Genomic DNA, 18,310 nt, shown 5'->3' with positions numbered 1-18,310 from the left:
CTACCGACGTCGACACCCGAGGTAGTGAGCACTTTCCCATCTATATTTCGCACGAAATAATGCCTCTGTCACCCACTATTGGACTGATCCCTTTCACGAACTGGGGACTCTTTCGTGCTGGCCTCCGAACATCTGTGCACACCGGCATGTCCCCGGAGGCCCTCTCGCAAGGCATTCGTTACGCCATGCAGGACGCGGTGGTTCTGTCTAAACGGGTCACAGGTCACGTCGGTCATTCTTCGGCAATTACCCACCTGAGAGCATTACGTCGCCGAGCAGAGAGGACAGCTCGCCGAACTGGGCGACTTCCTGACATTGTGGCATACCGCCGGATGAAAGCTAAGGTAACACGAGAACTTAAGAAAAAAGACCGGAAGCGTTGGCGTAAGTTTTGCCAACACCTTTCACCGTTTGACCCCGCCACAAGCATGTGGAGGACAATTCGAGCTCTGAAGGATGCGCCCTCACAAAAGAATCCTCTCGCGGCATAGAGTTGGAAAGGTTGAAACTTGAAAGAGAAGGAGTCAGTCGTCCTGTGTCAAGAAATGGGAAGAGAGACCAGTTCAAAAACCATGTAGCAGCCCCAGCGGTGCCATCATCATCCTCGTTCATCATCTCGCGCCCGCGTAGCCGCGGAAAATAGATCAGTTGGGCTCTCGCCGTCAAACCAGCCGGTTCTGTTTGTCTCTCCTTGAGTTCCAACAACTGGGGACCCGGACGTGATTCGAACACGCAACCGGAGTTCGGCGTTCCCGAATTGGACTTCCTGGGCGATCACATTTCCTCGATCCTCGTCCAAAAGTTCCTCGTCCTCGGTCCTCGATCCTCGTCCAAGTCCAAACGATCCTCGATTTCCCGCAACCCGCCAACTTGCAGCAGCTACGGACATTTTTGGGCATAACAAACTTCTACCGCCGCTTCATCGCTCACTGTGCAGAGATATTAAGACCACTCGAATCGTTCCTGTCTATCAAGCGCTCCGCCACCTCGTCTCTGTCTTGGACCTGAGACACCTCTGCCGCATTCGCCGACATAAAGGAAGCTCTTGCTAAAGCCACCATGCTGGTGCACCTGGTACATAGCGCACCAACCGCCCTCATGGTGGACGCTTCCTCCACAACCGTAGGCGCGGTCGTCCAGCAGAGGACATCAGGCGATTCTGGTTCATGGCAGACCCTGGGATTCTTCTCCCGCACGTTGCGCCCACCGGAAACGCGCTATAGCACCTTCAGTCGGGAGCTACTCGCAATTTACCTTAGCGTCAAGTACTTCAGACATTTCCTCGAAGGCCGTGCTTTTTCAATCTTCACGGACCACAAACCGCTCGTCTACGCATTCCATTCTTCCGGAGTATCAATGTCCAGGCAGTGAGGAGGCTGTTAGCAGGGATGGAGTTTATTCCGCACCGTGCGTGTTGTACAAGCGAATCTCGAACTGTCGCACGCGCATCCCGCGATGCCAGTGTGGCTGTCACGGAGCTCAATAAACCAGTATATAACACTCCCCCATTTTAGTATAAACATGACACACTCCTCCCTTTTAGTGTAAACAAGACACGCTTTCACCCTTTAGTACAAAACAAAGTCTCTGAAACGGGTTGGAAGTTTAGATTGTCGATTTGTGCGAACTCTACCAGTGGGCTCGGCAATCCTGTCGGCAGTCTGTCTGTGGTGTTCCGCTGTCGGTTCGTTGGTGGTCGGAGAGACTGATGCAGCCGGCGGGGGGATGGTGTGTGCAGCTGTCATTTCCGCAGCGCTGCACTGCGTTGGTACATCCTCAAAGTCTCGTAAATGGTCAATATGTCTTCGGCGTAGCTTGCCATCCTTTGTACGGAGAAGGTATGAGCGAGGTCCTACACGTCGGAGCACTACCGCTTGCACCCAATGGGGTTTGCCCTGAAAATTTCGCATTATCACTCGCTGGTTGACGGTGTACACCTTTGCGTCCTTTGGGGGCTGTTCGTGGATACCCGAGTTGTTGCTCGTTGGGTGAATAGCGTGGAGTGCTGTTTTCAGTTGACGGCCGAACATTAGTTCTGCTGGCGATCTTCCCGTCGTGGTGTGCGGGGTGGTGTGCTGTCGAAACAGGAATCGAGCGAGACGGCACACGATACTGCCCTTTGTGAGCTTCCTGAGCGCAAACTTCGTCTCCGCCACCATCCGTTCAGCTTGTCCATTTGTGGCAGGATGGAAGGGCGCTGAGGTGATGTGACGAATGCCATTCTTTTGACAGAAGACAGCCATTTCTCGCGAAGTGAACGCTGTACTGTTGTCCGTCACCAGTAGTCGTGGTATTCCAAAGGTAGCGAAAATGGGCCGCAAGGTCTCGATAAGTGCTGTTGTCGTTGTAGATGTCATTGTCCGTACTTCCACCCATTTAGGAGCGTCTATAACGATCAAGTATGTAGTCCCGTCCACAGGACCAGCAAAATCCATATGCACAGTGTCCCATGGAACGTGACTACGTTGCCAAAAAGGTGAAGGAGCCGCCCGTGGCATTCTGGAGTTGAGCTGAGACTGCGTACAGCTCCTGACTGTCCTTTCTATTTCGTGATCCATGCTGGGCCACCACATGTGACCACGTGCACATATCTTCATTGCAGTCATACCGACATGATTAGCATGCAGTAACTGTAGTGCTGAAGGACGAGCTTCCTCGGGGATAACGACCCTAGTTCCCCATAATACACAGCCTTTATGTAACGACAGCTCCTGTTTCCTACTCAGATAGGTGAAAGTTCCGGGCTTGACCAATCAATATCTTCCGCTGACTGCAAAACTGTGAGCAGTAGTTTCAGTACCGGGTCCGTCTTCGTAAACTGACTTATCTGCGCAGCGGTCAGAGGTAGCGCTGTATGCGCCTCAATCATTAACACGCCACCGGGAGGTTCCAATTCATCACATGAACTTGGAAGAGGTAGACGGCTCAACGCGTTCGCATTGGCATGTTTGACACCTGGTCGATACTGGAGGTCGTAGTCATACGCTCCAAGGGTAACGCACCAACGGATCATTCGGGGTGACGGAACGACATTTGACTTTAGGTCAATATGCACTGGAGGTCCAATGTGTCCATTTAGAGTTGTATCAAAAACCGACGAAAACTCTTCCAGTAGCTGTGCCAATGACTCACACTTCATGTCATGGATTCCAGCCAGTTGTATGCCGAGAGGGCTAAACCAATCTCTTCCCAGTAGGCTTGTGCCTGAACCCTCTATTACTCTGACAAGGACCTTGGCGCGTTTATCCTTCAACCTTGCTTCCACCATAGCCTTCCCAAGAACGCTTAGTTTGTGACCTGACCAAGTTCGAGGTCCAAGTCGTCCTGCACAAGTATGGGCTGACTTTGACCTGCAGGCCAGAGCTTATTAAATGTCTTCTCACTTATGATGGAGAACGTAGCGCCCGAATCCACTTCCATGCGTAGTGGTTGATCATTCAGGTGAACGGTAACCGCAAACGTAGGTGTGCTCGATTTCCCACGCATATTGTACAATGTATACAATGCTTCGGAATTGTCGTCTTCTGACAGATCATGAGTGTCCTGTAGCGCTACTTGCTTGGCCTGTCCGCCTTTCTTTGTACGTTTCTTCTTCGAGAAACAAACTCGTTCCATATGACCTTTTTTGTGGCAAAAATTACACACAATAGAGTCCGGAAAAGTGCAGTCTGGCATGCGATGCTCACCTCCGCATCTGTAACAAGCTATCTTCTTATTATTTGCTTTCTTTGTCTTGGACGACGTTGTCGCTGACGTCTTGTGCACCTTAGTGTCTAGACATTCTCGTCGAAGCTGCGTCTGCTCACGCAGTGCCGATTCTGCCGTTAATGCGATTTGCAGTGCCCGTTGAAAAGTAATGCCTCCTCTCTCTGCCAAGAGTCGTTGTTGTAAATGGGAATCAGCCACGCCGCAAACGAATCTATCGCGTAGCATAATGTCCAGTGGTAAAGCAGTGGAAGTCGTTGTACCGGAAGTTGATGTTGCAGCTGTCGTATGTGTCTGCTCTCCGGCTTCCAAAGCAGCAGACTCGGGCGTTGGTGCTGAAGAAGTACCAAAATTGCAGTCTTTGGCCAGCGCCCGCAACGCTGCCACGTAATCTGCAATCGATTCCGTGGGCCACTGGTCCCGCTTGTAGAAAATGCATCTTGCAAGTAGCTCTGAAGGTCTCGGGTTGTAGTGCTCAGTAATAACTTTGACTATGTCAGCGTAGGACACCTCAGAAGGACGTCGTGGAACCAGGAGCGACCTCAACGTGTCGTAGACCTCTTCACCACATAAGCTTAACAGGGATGCTCGGCATTTACCGGAATCCGTGATTTCGTTGGCCTCGTAAAGTAAAATTCGAGGCGTTCCACCCATGATGACCAGTTGCCTCCGGGAACGAACTGCGACACGCGTCCAACAGACATGGTGAAGCCAGACGACTTCTGGTTGAATAGCACGAAGGTTCCTAACGCTCGTCGCCAGTATCAATGTCCAGGCAGTGAGGATACTGTTAGCAGGGATGGTGTTCTTCTTCTTTCACCACTAGGTACAGTGGCCACTAGCCACACAGGGCGATTGGCCAGGGTTTCGTGCAGAGTAATCTCTAAAGACTCATGAGACCCACGGCTTCACACGCGGGACAAGGAGGATGGTGGGATCGCATGATAGTAGAAGGAAGCCATAGCAGAGGGAAGGAAGGAGGCGGAAAGTGCAAGATGTTTCAGAAGCGGCCGCAGATGGTAAGAAAGGCGGCGGCTCTCGACGCTATTTCAAACCGCCATTTCTCGGTGTGGGAGGCTCCAAATGACAGGATGGCGTCCAGGGAGAAGGGAACCCCTTGTCTAGCCAGCGGCTGGGCAAGGTAGCTAAGGCGGGAGCGGTCGTAGAGGGGGCAGTGCAGGAGAAAGTGCTCCACAGTTTCCTCTTGACCGCAGTGGACGCACGCAGGAGAGCGGCTGACACCCGCGCGGTGCAGATAAAAGTTCAGTGGAAGGGCTAGACAGCGCAGTCGAGTCAGCAAAACTTCAACATGACGGGAGACGCAGCGGTCAGCCTGCCAAGCGTGGGAAAGGTGGGCGTACCGGTCTTGCAGTGAGCGGAGAGCGGTCAGCTCCAGCAGCCTTCCATACCTGGCCGGCGTGATAGAGGGCAGGGGCGGAAGGGCGTCAATGATTGGGCCAGAGAGGGAAATTTTTGCAAGGCTGTCCGCCAACTCGTTGGGAGATAGGCCACAGTGACCAGGAATCCATGTCAGGACCACTTCCGTGATGTGGCTAGGACTCAGGGCCTGCAGGAGCTCGAGCCACTCGCTGGAGGGGCTGGCTAGGGCGGTGATGACCGATACGGAGTCGGACAAAAGCAGGATCCTGGGAAATGCAAGGGGCACCATTCTGAGAGCCAGTATCATGGCGAGGAGTTCGCTCTCGAACACGGAAGTGTAGTCAGGGAGGCGGATGGGGCAATGACAGTCGAGCTGAGGGAAGACGACGCCGGCACCCGCTAGCTGAGCCGAGACAGAGGCATCTGTCGCGACAACAACGTGAGACGGGAACTGGTTGACGTGCGCTGAGAGGAGGGCTTCAAGCCGGGGAGACGGAGCGTAGGCAAGGCCGGGCTGGAACGCGTCCGCAACTCGCAGGGCCATGGACGAGACCGGACAGATGGGCGCAGGAAGGGCAGTCAGAGAGGTATTCAGCGAGGCCAGAAGGGATTCGACAAGGACGAGCTGCGGGGTGTTGGATTTTCGCCATCTCCGGGCGATCCACTGGGTCCGATCCCTGAGAGACTGGTTCTGTCTGGTGGCTAAAGGGCTCTGGCAAAGCGAAAGGAAGGTGTTCACAGTGAGTAGGCGGAACCGAGTCTTCAAAGGGGGAATGCGGGCTTCGGCATACAGCGCCTGGTTGGCCGTATATTTGGGGAGGCCCATGCACAGGCGGAGGGCTCTCCTTTCTACGGCGAATAGCCTGCTCAGACGATAGTCGGGGAGGTGCGAGAAAACGACACACCCAAACTCAAGAACTGGCCGTACGTAGCACTTGTACAGGAAGAGCATGGTGTTCCTGCGCATACCACAGCGGGCGCTGGCGCTGCGGAGGATGGTGCCAATTGCTTTCGAAGCCTTCTGGCTTATGACTTCCACATGATGGTCCCAGTGAAGCACGTGATCATACCAGACGCCTAAGTAGCGCAGCAAGTTGGTCTGGCGGATGGTCTGGCCGGCAACATCCAGAACGATGGTCAAAGCTCCTCCAATCCAGTTGGTATGGGGGAACATCAAGACTGCAGATTTCTGGACGTTCAACGTGAGGTGGACGGAGCGCATTCAGGACGACAGCGCGAGGAGATATTCTTGCAGTTTCTCACGTAGCGTATGCAGGATTAGAGAGCAGGAGAAGAAGTCAATATCATCCGCATAGGTCAAAGTGAGGATGCCCGGGTCGAGAGGTAGGGAACTCATCAAAATGTTAAACAGCAGTGGCGAAAGGACGGACCCCTGATGGACGCCCCTCTGCTGCGGATGCGAAGAGGAGACAAAGCGGCCATCCGAGCAAAAGAATGATCGTCCAGTAAGGAAGCTGCAAACCCATGAAACGATGTACGGGGGAATGTTGAGAGCTGCCATACAATGGAGGAGGACGTTGTGTTCCACGATATCGTAGGCCTTCGCAACATCCAAGGTAACCAGGGCAGACATCTTCCCGCACTCGCGCGCAAGGCAAATCTGACTTTCCAGGTTGGCGTGCGCCATCCAGATTGAGCAGCGGGGGCGAAAGCCGATCTGGCTATCATTACGCGCGGAAGAGGCTTCCAAGAAGGAAGAGAGACGGCGGTGCAGAACCCGCTCAATAGTTTTGCAGAGGACGGATGTCAGGGCAATCGGGCGAATGTTATCCATGGCCAGGCCCCTCGAGGCGGTCTTCTTGACTATAACCACCTTAGACACCTTCCAGTCATCCGGTATCCACGAGTGTTCGATGGAGACGTTCGCAATGTTCAGGAGCTCCTCTGGATGGGCATCCTACAGGGACCTCACCATTCTGCCTGAGACACCGTCCGGACCGGGAGCCGAGCTTGGGAGAGAGCGCACCACTGAGGCAAGTTCCTCTGCAGAAACAGCAACGAAGCCGGACGACGACGTCACGGGAGGCTGCCGCGCGCAGGAAGTAGAGCGTTGGAAGCGGAGAGCAAGGCCCCTGGCGATATCTTCCAGCTGGGCCCTCGCAGCGTCATCGGACATAACGAGAGAGTCAGGGGGGAACCCTGAGGAGAGAGACCTGCTGATATTGGAAACGTGCCTATGTAGGGCTTTCCTGTTCTTCGGGCTGGAGAGGAATGAGTTCCGTTCAGTGAAAAAGGCCCGCTTTGCCGCAGAAATGGTACGCTGAACGCGGCTTTATGGAATTGGTAGTTTTTCCAGTTCACGTAGCAAGTATTTGTGAGCACCTGTTTCCAAGCGGCCTTGCGGCGCCGGTAGGCCCTTGAGCAATCAGCATTCCATCATGGCGCACAGGTGACGGCGATCGCTTGTCGATGCGGGAGGTGGATAACGCTATCGAGCGGGTCAGCGAGGGGGCAGCACTTATAGCACGGTTGACGGGCGGGAGCTCAGAGCTGCCCTGCAGGAGGCGGGCCAGGTTCTTGTCTTACAGGGAGTAATTACAGAGGGAGCGCGAGGTAGCAGCGAGTCTAGCTGGTATGACCACTTCAAAGAAGATGGGAAGGTGATCACTGTTAGAGCCCGAGGTCAGCGTGCGCCATGAAGATAGGCGGGCTGCAGGCGAATGCAACGTGAGATCGAGCACCGACCTTGCGGTGCCACGTAGGAACGTCGGGGATCCATCATTTGCAACACTGAGGTTATGACGACATATCCAGTCCCACAGCTCCCTGCCGCTAGAGTCAGTCTTGGAACCCCACGAAACATGATGTGAGTTGAAATCACCAGCAACGATGTAACGCTGAGACACATGAGAGAGGGCACCAATGAACGCCGAGGGTGACTGGAAGCCAGCCGGACAGTACACATTGAAGACATCCAGGGGGCCGAAGCGTGGGAGAGTGACCCGCACCGCGAGGGCTTCGCAAAGAGGGGACAGGGTTTGCCACACAACGCGGGCAGAATGCACTAGGCGAAGGGAGATGAGCGTTAACAGACCGCCTCCCCGTCCCACGGTCCGGTCCAGGCGAAATACCTGGAAGCCCGGAAAAGAAAAGGATCGTCGGGGGGATAGCCACGTTTCTTGAAGGAGAATCAGGTCAGGAGAGCAGTTTGAGACAAGCGTGTGGAGGTCGGGTAGAGCTGAAGAAATCGCAAGACAGTTCCACTGCAAGACGCGCAAGCTACTCATCACCCAGTATGGATTCAGCGACTGCGGCAGCAAGGACGTCGTCACCACTGTTCGGACGGGCACCCTTCTTTGAACGCTTGCCATGGGGCTTTTCGCAGGGGCTGCACCACATTAACGCAAACGAGGCATCACGCTTGGAGTTGGAGGAGGACGCATCCATGGCCTCGTGGGACGAGGCCGGACGAGGCGGCCAGGATGGGCGGAGGCCGATGAGCAGGAGGGAGAGCTGGGTTCACAGGGACTGATGAGGGGGATCAGCAGAGGGCACAGCGGCTACAGCCACTTGTTTGTTGCCGGATATGGTTTTGACAGTCTCAGAAAGGGACGAAGAGAGGGACGCAACCATGGCGCAGAGTGAGTCAAGTTCCGCTCTGATCTTCGAGACTGCAGCCTCGACGGCGGCATCAATCATCTTCTGAAGCCTATCGCCAGGGAATGGGGACTGGACAGCTTGCTGGGTTCTGCTTGCGAAATCCGAACCGCGTCTCTTCAAGGCAGCAGCCGCATCAACCCGTGAACAGTGGCGAGAGTCCATGACCTCTAACAAGGAAGACTCCTGCTCACGGCAAGGGCATGATTGGTTGTCGGCAGAGTGCTTGCCGCCGCAGAGGCAACATTTCGGGGAGACACTAGCAGGGCACGTGGACTCGTCATGGCCTTCGCCGCAGTGGCGGCAGCGGGGATCGGATCTGCAGTTTTTGGTGGTATGGCCGAATCCGAAGCATCGATTGCACTGTAGTGGTCTTCGCTTGTAGGTGTCTACGCAGAAGATGAGTGGCCAGGACTTGATTTCAGATGGGCGGGCGAGTCCCGCAAAGGACACAACTACGGACTGGGTTGGGATGCGACGATCGTTGTCAAGCCTGCTGCAGCGGTACGCGTCTAGGGCACCAGCATCAGAGAAGAGCTCGAGGACTTCAGTAGCGGGAAGAGAGACGTCGACGCCCCTCACCACCCCTCTGACACAAGCGAGATGGTGCGGGATGAAGGTCTCCACCGGCTGTTTGCCGAAGGTGGAAGTTGACAGGAGCGAGCGGATGACGTTGACGTTGTCAGACTTGCAGATGATGGACAACAGAGAGAGGGCGCAGACAAGCTGGCTCATGATGACAAGGATGCAACCCGAGACAGGGAAATAAACAACAGACAACAATTTTCTCAGAAAAAGCTGAGAAAATTGTTGTCTGTTGTTTATTTCCCTGTCTCGGGTTGCATCCTTGTCATTGCAGATGATGCCATCTCTTCCATATTGGCCAACTTCGGCGATGTCACGGAACTCAGGAGTAATGGCTTCCAGGCCTTGAAGCAGAGATTTCGGGTTCTTGGACCGGATGACAGAGCCATCGGTAGGCTTGATTGCAACTGGGATGGTCGTGAGGCCATTGGTCTTGAAGAGGCTCAGGGGGACTGAGCGAATACCCACAGACGCCGACCAGTAAGGGTCAGGCCCGCTGCGAGCAGCGGTCGCCATCGCCGCCCATCTCACCGACCGGCGAGGTAAGCGGCGCCGCAACCGAGGGAGAAGCAGAAGAGGCCAGACAGGCCTGAGCTTGCAGAGAACAAGCAAGCTCAACAACAAAAGAGATTGCCGCACCAGAGCAACAGAGGAACAGCCAAGCACAGCCGTTCCGCTACGGTGGTTCGGAACGTTCGTATGGTGTTTATTCCACACCATGCGTGTTGTACAAGCGAATCTCGAACTGCCGCACGCGCATCCCGCGATGCCAGTGTGGCTGTCACGGAGCTCAATAAACCAGTATATAACACGGAGCCACCTACTGCTGTCGTGAGCAACGACATCTTGCCTTCATCGCCGAGTTCACCTCAGACATCCGCCACATCTCCGGCCACCTCAACCCCGTCGCCGACACCCTCGGCCGCGTTGACATAAAACTCTCCGCCCTCGCGTCCGCGCCGCCTGCACTTGACCAGCTAGCCGAACTTCAAGCTCAAGACGAAAAACTGAAGTCTCTGCGGTCGGCGGCGTCGACAAGCTTGATTCTTGAGGACGTAAGCTTCCCCGAAGCTCATGCCCCAATCTGCTGCTACGTTTCCCGTGGCACTACTCGACCTTTCCCACCACCTGCAGTACGCCGCTCGGTGTTTGATGACCTCCATTCTGTGGCGCACCCCGGTATCCGGGCCACGCAACACTAATTTCTTCCCGTTACGTCTGGCCAGGTATGCGCTGCGACGTCAAGCGCTGGGTTCGCTCCTGCCAGGCTTGCCAGAGGTCCAAAGTCACCCTGCATACGACTTCGAACCCTGTTCGATTCCTTGAACCGGACATCCGTTTCGCGCACATACATCTCGACATCATCGGCCCTCTGCCTCAATCTAGCGGATTCCGCTATGTCCTCACGATGATCGACAGGTTCTCTCGATGGCCGGAAGCCACGCCTATCGTTGACATCTCCGCTACTACGGTAGCAGCTGCCTTTGTCCAGACATGGGTCGCCCGATTCGGCGCGCCCGCTACCATTACAACGGATCGAGGCAGGCAGTTCGAGTCACGTCTTTTTGCCGAGCTCGCCGCCCTGCTGGGCGGACACAAGACCCGTACCGCGGCATACCACCCCCAAGCTAACAGATAGGTAGAGCGCCTCCACCGAAGCCTTAAGACTTCCCTCAAGGCCGCTACCACATGCCCTTGGACAGAAGCACTACCTCTCATACTGCTGTCGCTACGAACAACCGTCACGCAGGACCTCCAATATAACCCTGCTGAACTTGTCTACGGAACCACGCTCCGTATTCCCGGCGCCTTCTTCCCACCTTCTGCCCCGACCACTCCAGTCGACATAACTTCATATGTCGAGCGACTACGGTCCTGCTTTGCCGACCTCCAGCCCCCCCCCCCCCCGATCTAGCGCCTGCCCGTCTTACCAGCACCCTCTCCTGCAGACGGCTACCCACGTCTTTGTCACGCACGGCGGGGAGCGCAAGGCCCTCCAGGCCCCGTACGACGGACCCTTTCTGGTCGTGTCCCGTGGCCCCAAGCACTTCACCGTCCAAATAGCCAACCACACGGCAACGGTCTCGCTCGACCGGCTTTCACGGACGACGAAGTCGACGCGCCCCGGCTTCTCCCACGGACTGTTGATTCCCCAATACTCCCCAGTACTTCCCCCTGCCACACGCCTCAACGACGTGTCCTCTGGGCCTCTCCGCTACTTCATCTCATCAACCGCTACGCTGAAGGGGGAGCCATGTAGCAGCCCCAGCGGTGCCATCATCATCCTCGTTCATCATCTCGCGCCCGCGAGGCCCCGGGTACAATAAATCAGTTGGCTTCTCACCGTCAAACCAGCCGGTTTTCTTTGTCTCTCATGAGTTCCAACGACCTCTTGCAACCATACAAAATTGGAGGATATTGATTTGTTTCTGGTCAACTTTGAGAGGACTTGCGAAAAAGTTGGTTTCGTACGCGAGTCCTGGCCCCATAAGTTGCTAACACTGTTGCGATGCGAAGCCGCAGATGTCGTAGCGCGCTTGACTAAAGAAGATGCCGAGAGCTACGATAAAAAAAAGTTTAGGCTTTCCCCAATCATTTGTGAGCGTTTTCGCACATCAGAAAAGACGGCCGAGCAGTCGCATATAGTCGGAGTTCGCATATAGCCTCAAAGCCAATCTAGTGGAATGGCTGAAAAGCGCCGAAGTGCACGGAAATCATGACAAAGTAATTGACGGTATAGCCCTCGAGCAATTTTATCGTTGCATGCCCGAGTCAGCTAGGGTTTGGGTTCAGGACAGATTAAGTAACATGAATGTCCAAGAAGCCGCTGAGCTCGTAGAAGAATATGCAACGCGTCCGAAATCGCAGGATGTAAGTAAGGGTGAGTCTCCTCTCCCCAAAGCTGAGAAAGTAGAGCCTGGAAGGCAGTTCTCTCGCCGACGCGCCGAAGAAGGTCAGGCCAACAGAAGGGAAGCTGGAGGCGAAAGTAGGTTAGCGTCCCTAAAGCCCGAGGACAAAATAGTGGCAGCTCCCGAGACTGTAAAGGTGTTTGATACTGAAATGCAGCGGCTGTGTTTTGCGCGCTTGTGGAAGAAAGAGAACTGCAACTGTACAACACAAAGAAGTTCCTAAGTGGTCACGTGACAGAGGGAATAAAGATCCATACGGAAGAAACATCCATAAGGAAAAAAAAGATCCAAGCGAGAAAGAAGATTCATGCGGCAAAAAGATCCATAGGGAAAGAAGATCCACTAGTGGATCTTCTTTCCCTATGGATCTTTTTTCCCTTTGGATCTTTTTTCCTGAAATCTGTTTTGCGTGCAACGAACCGGGACATTATGCAGCTAATTGCCCAAACAAAGTGGCCTTTGCTTATTTCAGTGGCAGGGCACAGGATGAAAAATTGTTAGAACCATACGTGCGAAGGATGGTTGTGAACAGCAATCCATGTCAGGTTCTCCGCGATTCCGCAGCTATAGGCTACGTGCACAGGCGAGGTGCCGCCAGAACCGCTGGTGCTAGCGCGCCCCCTGTAGGAAAACGGAGCATTTTGTCAAGGAAGGTTACGGAACGCATGACGAACGTGGGTACGCGCTCCGTGGTGCCGTGATCGCGTCTTGTCATCTCTACAGGATTTCCTCCACTCGTCTACGACGTAAAGGAGGCCCGTCGTGAGGAAGAAAGTGTCGTGCATGGCCGCTGCGTCCCACAAACAAAACTCAGCGCTCCTGGAAAGACTATTCCTTCTAACTCCTTCTAAGGATAAGAACGACACAACTCCAGCAAGGAATGACGTGCCATATTCACATGTAGTCATTGTTCCCACCTGAAAATCAGGAGAAAACACCCTTAACCTATGTTACACCACGGGCCGTTTGCACGAAACGCTTGAGAATATTCTCATGCTGAGCAGACTCACGCGGAGAGTTTCCCTCACGAAAAAAAATCCTCCGAGTGGTTTGCTCGAAACGACGGTAAGGAGGTTCTCACGTGAGATTGCTCTTGGAGGCAAAGTCTCCCCACGAATGCGTTTCCTCCGTTGTCATGACGTCGCCGGACGCGAAAACATGGCCCCGCCTTCTGTTTGAGTGCTGTGGACCAATCACTGCCGGTATAGGTGTCCGAGGAGATTCAAGTAGACGCGGTAAACTTTTTCACGTGGCCAACGGCGTGAGTAGTGCATGCCATGTACGATGGCAACCGCTGAAGCAAAAAAGCCCAAGGCACCGAATTGGACTGAAGAGGAAACGCTACAACTGGTGCAGGAGGTCGAGCTGCACAAACATACCATAAACAAAAAGTTTTCGAAAGACGTGACAACCCAAACGAAACGCAAAGCGTGGAAAGAGGTCACGCTAGTTTTGAACAGTAGGTTTCCCCACCACCACAGATCGCAGGCAGGAGGCAAGAAGAGATGGGACAACGTATGCACGGGAATGGGGCGGAGGCAATACTCCGAAATTCGAAAAAACATGAACAAGACAGGTAAGTACACACGACGATGTATCCTTATCTGAAATTCATTTGCCGTTATGTGGAGCTTGTATTAGTCTTAAAACCGCTTGAGTTGTATTGTTTTTATATGAACACTGCGTCACAATATCCCGCTTTTGATGTGAGGGAGGTGAATATGAAAAAAAAAAAAAAAACGAGAAGAAGAAAAATGCCCTCATGGGGATGCGCTCACGAAAAGTTGGTGGAGGAGTGGGTGAGGTGAGCACAACTAATCCGTTTTTGAGGTAGCTGAGTTATTTGAAAGGGAGATTGGCAACATGATTTTTTTGTTTTTAGGTGAAAAGGGCCAGGTTGTAGATATACCGCCTGTCATGTCCGCTGTCCTTGACGTCATAGGGGCAGAGTCGGCAGGCGTCATTGGGATTGCTGGAGGGATTGATAGCGCAGAGACTCCAGAGGAACTGCTGTAAGTTACGATACGGCATTGTGTACAATAGTATTCAGCTTTATTTGGAAAATCAGTGAAGATGACACAAATTGTAGCATGGAATGCTACAAATCACATATGGCGATGCATTACCCATCAAATATCTTGAGGACTTTCTGTACCACTGCAGGATGGCCACACAGCGAGATGAGGGTTCCTCCACCATTGACGCAGCTACTGACATTCTCCCAGATGAGTCAGCAGAACCATTTGGGCCGTCCTTGCCCCCCGATGTCCACCAATTACCAAGAGGTAGCCCTCCGCAGTCAGCCCCACGTCGAAGCCGCAGTCGCAGTGCAGGTGCTCGTAGAAAGAAAAAGGAGCCATCTGCACAGTTATATGATGAGGACCTGAAATTGGAAAAACAAAAAACTCCAGCTGGAAATGGAAGCATTGGCGGAAAGAAAGATGTTTTACGAACAGGGAGTAGTGACAATGCTCCAGGCACAGAATGTTTTTTTTTTAAAATGACTGAATTTCTTAGAGGACAGTTGGAAAAACAGAAGAAAGAGTAAATATTTTTTTAGCAAGTACATGTAAGCATGTCAGTAAACATGCTTGCAAAATGTTTAGTATATGTACTTTATTCCTGTGACACAATACCTTTGTTTGTTTATGTGGAAGTTGTGTTGTGGATGATGATGTGACTGAGCATGTCAGTCACATGTTTGCATCAAATATCAATTGTATCAGTTTTCTGGGTATCAATTGTCTAGTGCTTACCTGAGCATCATTATGTAGTGCTCTACTTGTTGTGAATACTTGAGTAAAATGCTGCACGCATAATGAGCAATGTGTATATTTTGGGGGTTCTGTGGCAGCCCTACATCTAGGCATGAATTTTACTTGCTCCCTACCTCACGTAAAATGTCGCTGCACAATCAAGTTCCGTACATGCACCCCGTCTTGTGGTGCCCGTTGTGGCTCTTGCTCATCAGAGTCATCCTGAAGCTCTGGCTCAGCTCTGTCGTCAGGAATTCCCAGCTGCTTTGCCAGATTGTGGAGGATGCAGCACGCAACAACAATGCCACAGCAACGTTCAGGTGCCATTTGAAGTTCTCCATGGAGGCAAGCAAACCTTCTCTTCAGCTGGCCAATTGCTCTGAAAGCGAGACATAGAATAATCCATAAATGTGGTTACCAAACTGATCCAGATTGCTTACCGTTCCACAACTGACCGTGACGTTTTGTGTGCCTCATTGTACATCTCCTGGGCGTGCCCATTTGGTCTTAAAAACGGTGTCATAAGCCACGGCCTGCACGGGTACCCACTGTCGCCGAGCAGCATGCCTCGAATGTGGCCACTTTCAAAACGTTCTCCGATGCAGCTGCTTCGAAGGATTCGAGAGCCGTGAACGCTGCCTGGCCACTTAGCCACAACATTTGTAATGTACGAATTGGCATCCACTACCACTTGACCATTCAGGGAGTGAAAGCCTTTTCGGTTGATGTAGTTTTCCTCATGTTGTACAGGAGCTTGAATACGAATGTGAGTGCCATCGACAGCACCCACAATTCCAGGAAAACCACCTTTTCGTAGGAACGTTTCCTTCACAGAGCCTGCTTCGTCACCAATTGGGAACCTGCGCGAAGTATTGTTGCCACAGTAACTAAAGGCTCTTTGTGCATTTAAAATGATAGGTTGTCGCAGTTCAGGAAAGAAGAGCGTGATACTGTCAGAATCTAACATTAACTCAGAAAACAAAATCATTAGTAGAAGCAATGTGATAGAAATGTGGTTGGCGAGTGCAGCAAGCCGCATGTGGTTAATGCCCCTGGCCTGCAATACAGTAACAATCAATGCAGCAAAAAGCGCGTCTACCGCACGTCCCATAATCAAATAGTTTGTTTAATTAAGTCTGTGCACTTACCGCACGTACTTGTGGAGGTGATGAAGTAACGCCAGCACTAAGGCACGAACAATCCGGCTCGCAGTGGACACGTGCACATGAACGGTATCTCCACACGTTATGAAGAAACTTCCACTTGCCAGGAATTTCAGCGCAACGAGGACTTGCAGCTCCACTGGTACCGCGCAGCTATGCTTTGTTTTCCGTTCCATTTCATCGCGCACCAAGTCCACAATCACAGAAACGCCGCGGCGGTGGAAGCGAAAGCGTTCATACATCTCGTCGTCGTATATCTCGAAAGGGTTTCGACGATCACGAAATACCGTTTGCCTAGCAAGCGACCGCCGCATGAAAACGAGACGTCCGTGTCGTCGAATGGCGTCCATGTTGCACAGTGGGAGAATGTCACTCAGGGTGCTGGAGGCAGCTATGTAGCTTCCTCCAGCAGCGATCGAGAGTTCGCTCAGAGAGTCTCCCTCACACTCTCACCTCAGGCACGCTTCGTGCAATCCACTCAGAGGTCACGTGGTATGTCGGAGGAAATTCTCGTCCGTGAGTCTCCTCACCGAGCTTTGTGCAAACGGCCCCTGTTCACGGGCTGGAGCGCTGCTTCTACGGTACACATCTCTGTGTTGTCACAAATTCAGGTGGTGATTCCACAGTAACTGGTACCCGCTGCTCCTGTTCATACAGTTCTGTCCCTTTTTCTTTCTTCCTAGAAATATAACAAATATGCACTAAGGAAGAGCGTACTGCACCATATCCTAATTAGACAAAAAAAAGCCGTGAAAAGCCAATAAAATGAAAACACAGACTTCTCAAATTGCTGAAATTCAACGCTTCTTCACAATCCTACATTACTCTGAACGAAACTAACAGCAGTATAACTCGTGATCCGCTAAAATATTATTGAAGGTTGCTGCCATACCTTGCGTGGCGCTCCGCTGAACCGCTTGCAGCTGCCTTTCTGTAGACAGGTGGGAAGATATAGAAGGGTTATAAGCTGGCACAGTCCTTCTCGCTGGATTTTGCATTTCTCACAAAGTGAGCAATGCATATCGTAGAATGTGGGGCAGGCCTCCAGTCGGGTCCGTCTGCACTGTGGAGACCACGCTTTCGACCCGTACGCCGCGGACATCCTGTACTTACTTCTGACGGCGTCCTAGTCGTATCCAGCATTCTTTTCGCTCTTTTTCATAGGGCTTGTTGGGAAACACATAGAACTTGACCCCAGGCGCATATACCGTGCGGCGCATGCCAGGCGCATATGCATGCCGTACCTATTAGTGCAGCCAATCACGCAGCAATTCGTGTTTCCTTTACGGTTGCTTATAGCGAAGTGCAATACATCCCGACGATCTTTCACTGGAGAAATGACGAGGCGGTCGCTAGGGGCGCGCGCGCGTCGGCCAGAATTACGCCTGCACGGAGCCTTATGGTTCAGCCAGATTGTGTATCTGGAAGGGATTACACGGGTCGAAGCGCTAGCATTAAGCAAGTGGCAGAAAAGCGTTGTGTACGCCTTCCTATTGCAAGGGTAACCATAAAAGGTCCGTTTGGTGAACTCAGCACTGAAGTGGTGGTGTCTGAAAATCTTCCTTAGGTATTACAGATACATATTTTCTAACGAATCATAGTAGCAGTTAAGAAAACGGGGTCAGTGTTTTTCGGGGGAAATGGACAAGGTGGAGACGCCATTAAAAGCACGGCGGCGGAGGAAACGGAAATGTCGCAATAATCAACGAATTTCACGCAACCTGGTGACATTGGAAAGTAGAGAAAGATTGGGTGCCGCGAATAAGGCGAATGGCAGCACGACTGATGCGGGAAAAGTAGAGCAGAGCTTCGGTCGGGAACAGAGAAATGGCGCGACCGGCGTAAATGTGTGTAACCGTGTGTAAAGGTGTGTGTGTAACCGTGTGGCTAGAGAGACGTTGGTGCCGGAGCAAATGAGCGATCCTTCGCTTAGAGGTTGGCGCAGTAGCATCAGCAACGGGTTAGCAGAGGGAAACATCGTGCTTCGCGTAGAATCTGGTCTGCTCAATAGGCGTTAAAAAAGCAGAAAAGGCATGACATTTGATCAGCTTGTTCTCCCACAAAAGTACCGGACTGAGCAACTACGTATAGCTCACTGTAATGCGGACCCACGGCACTTTGGGGCTCGAAGGACTAAGCTACGTCTGACGCAAAAGTATTATTGGCCCGGGTGCTTAGAAGACGTTGACCTATA

The 18,310-nt window shown here is 52.7% G+C and overlaps 5 protein-coding genes across 5 annotated transcripts; 1 reads left to right on the top strand and 4 right to left on the bottom strand.

Moving 5' to 3' along the window:
- Window positions 1–1,568: 1,568 nt before the first annotated feature.
- On the bottom strand, window positions 1,569–2,558 carry LOC135378467 (uncharacterized protein K02A2.6-like). The gene has a single exon (XM_064611524.1). It carries the CDS (start codon window positions 2,556–2,558, stop codon window positions 1,569–1,571), a length of 990 nt encoding a protein of 329 aa, XP_064467594.1.
- A 727-nt stretch (window positions 2,559–3,285) lies between these two features.
- LOC135378458 (uncharacterized) lies at window positions 3,286–4,359 on the bottom strand. Its single transcript, XM_064611515.1, has one exon. The coding sequence runs from the start codon at window positions 4,357–4,359 to the stop codon at window positions 3,286–3,288; it is 1,074 nt and encodes a 357-aa protein (XP_064467585.1).
- Window positions 4,360–4,705: 346 nt separating this feature from the next.
- Window positions 4,706–6,307, bottom strand: LOC135378453 (uncharacterized). Its single transcript, XM_064611503.1, has one exon. It carries the CDS (start codon window positions 6,305–6,307, stop codon window positions 4,706–4,708), a length of 1,602 nt encoding a protein of 533 aa, XP_064467573.1.
- A 7,174-nt stretch (window positions 6,308–13,481) lies between these two features.
- On the top strand, window positions 13,482–14,213 carry LOC135378439 (uncharacterized). The gene is made up of 2 exons (XM_064611481.1): window positions 13,482–13,773; window positions 14,080–14,213. The coding sequence occupies exons 1-2, from the start codon at window positions 13,482–13,484 to the stop codon at window positions 14,211–14,213; spliced, it is 426 nt and encodes a 141-aa protein (XP_064467551.1).
- Window positions 14,214–14,395: 182 nt separating this feature from the next.
- On the bottom strand, window positions 14,396–16,358 carry LOC135378434 (putative nuclease HARBI1). Its single transcript, XM_064611468.1, has 4 exons — window positions 16,102–16,358; window positions 15,394–15,813; window positions 15,088–15,332; window positions 14,396–14,580 (listed from the first exon to the last, which is right to left on the bottom strand). The coding sequence occupies exons 1-3, from the start codon at window positions 16,356–16,358 to the stop codon at window positions 15,089–15,091; spliced, it is 921 nt and encodes a 306-aa protein (XP_064467538.1). The 3' UTR covers window positions 14,396–14,580; window position 15,088.
- Between the last annotated feature and the right edge of the window lie 1,952 nt (window positions 16,359–18,310).

The sequence above is a fragment of the Ornithodoros turicata genome, chromosome 1, assembly GCF_037126465.1.
Source record: "Ornithodoros turicata isolate Travis chromosome 1, ASM3712646v1, whole genome shotgun sequence".
Taxonomy (NCBI): Eukaryota; Metazoa; Arthropoda; class Arachnida; order Ixodida; family Argasidae; genus Ornithodoros; species Ornithodoros turicata.
The sequence above is the reverse complement of the archived record's forward strand: the minus strand, read 5'-3'. Positions and strand labels throughout refer to the sequence as shown.

What these genes read in the sequence shown, in the direction of transcription:
- LOC135378467 (XM_064611524.1), bottom strand. Translation starts at nt 2,558, where the DNA reads ATGGATCACGAAATAGAAAGGACAGTCAGGAGCTGTACGCAGTCTCAG.
- LOC135378458 (XM_064611515.1), bottom strand. Translation starts at nt 4,359, where the DNA reads ATGGGTGGAACGCCTCGAATTTTACTTTACGAGGCCAACGAAATCACG.
- LOC135378453 (XM_064611503.1), bottom strand. Translation starts at nt 6,307, where the DNA reads ATGCGCTCCGTCCACCTCACGTTGAACGTCCAGAAATCTGCAGTCTTG.
- LOC135378439 (XM_064611481.1), top strand. Translation starts at nt 13,482, where the DNA reads ATGGCAACCGCTGAAGCAAAAAAGCCCAAGGCACCGAATTGGACTGAA. An exon ending in AAAAAACATGAACAAGACAG is followed by an intron (nt 13,774 to 14,079) that starts GTAAGTACACAC and finishes TTTTGTTTTTAG; the next exon opens with GTGAAAAGGGCCAGGTTGTA.
- LOC135378434 (XM_064611468.1), bottom strand. Translation starts at nt 16,358, where the DNA reads ATGTATGAACGCTTTCGCTTCCACCGCCGCGGCGTTTCTGTGATTGTG. An exon ending in CACCTCCACAAGTACGTGCG is followed by an intron (nt 15,814 to 16,101) that starts GTAAGTGCACAG and finishes TACTTCGCGCAG; the next exon opens with GTTCCCAATTGGTGACGAAG. An exon ending in TCACGGTCAGTTGTGGAACG is followed by an intron (nt 15,333 to 15,393) that starts GTAAGCAATCTG and finishes TCTCGCTTTCAG; the next exon opens with AGCAATTGGCCAGCTGAAGA.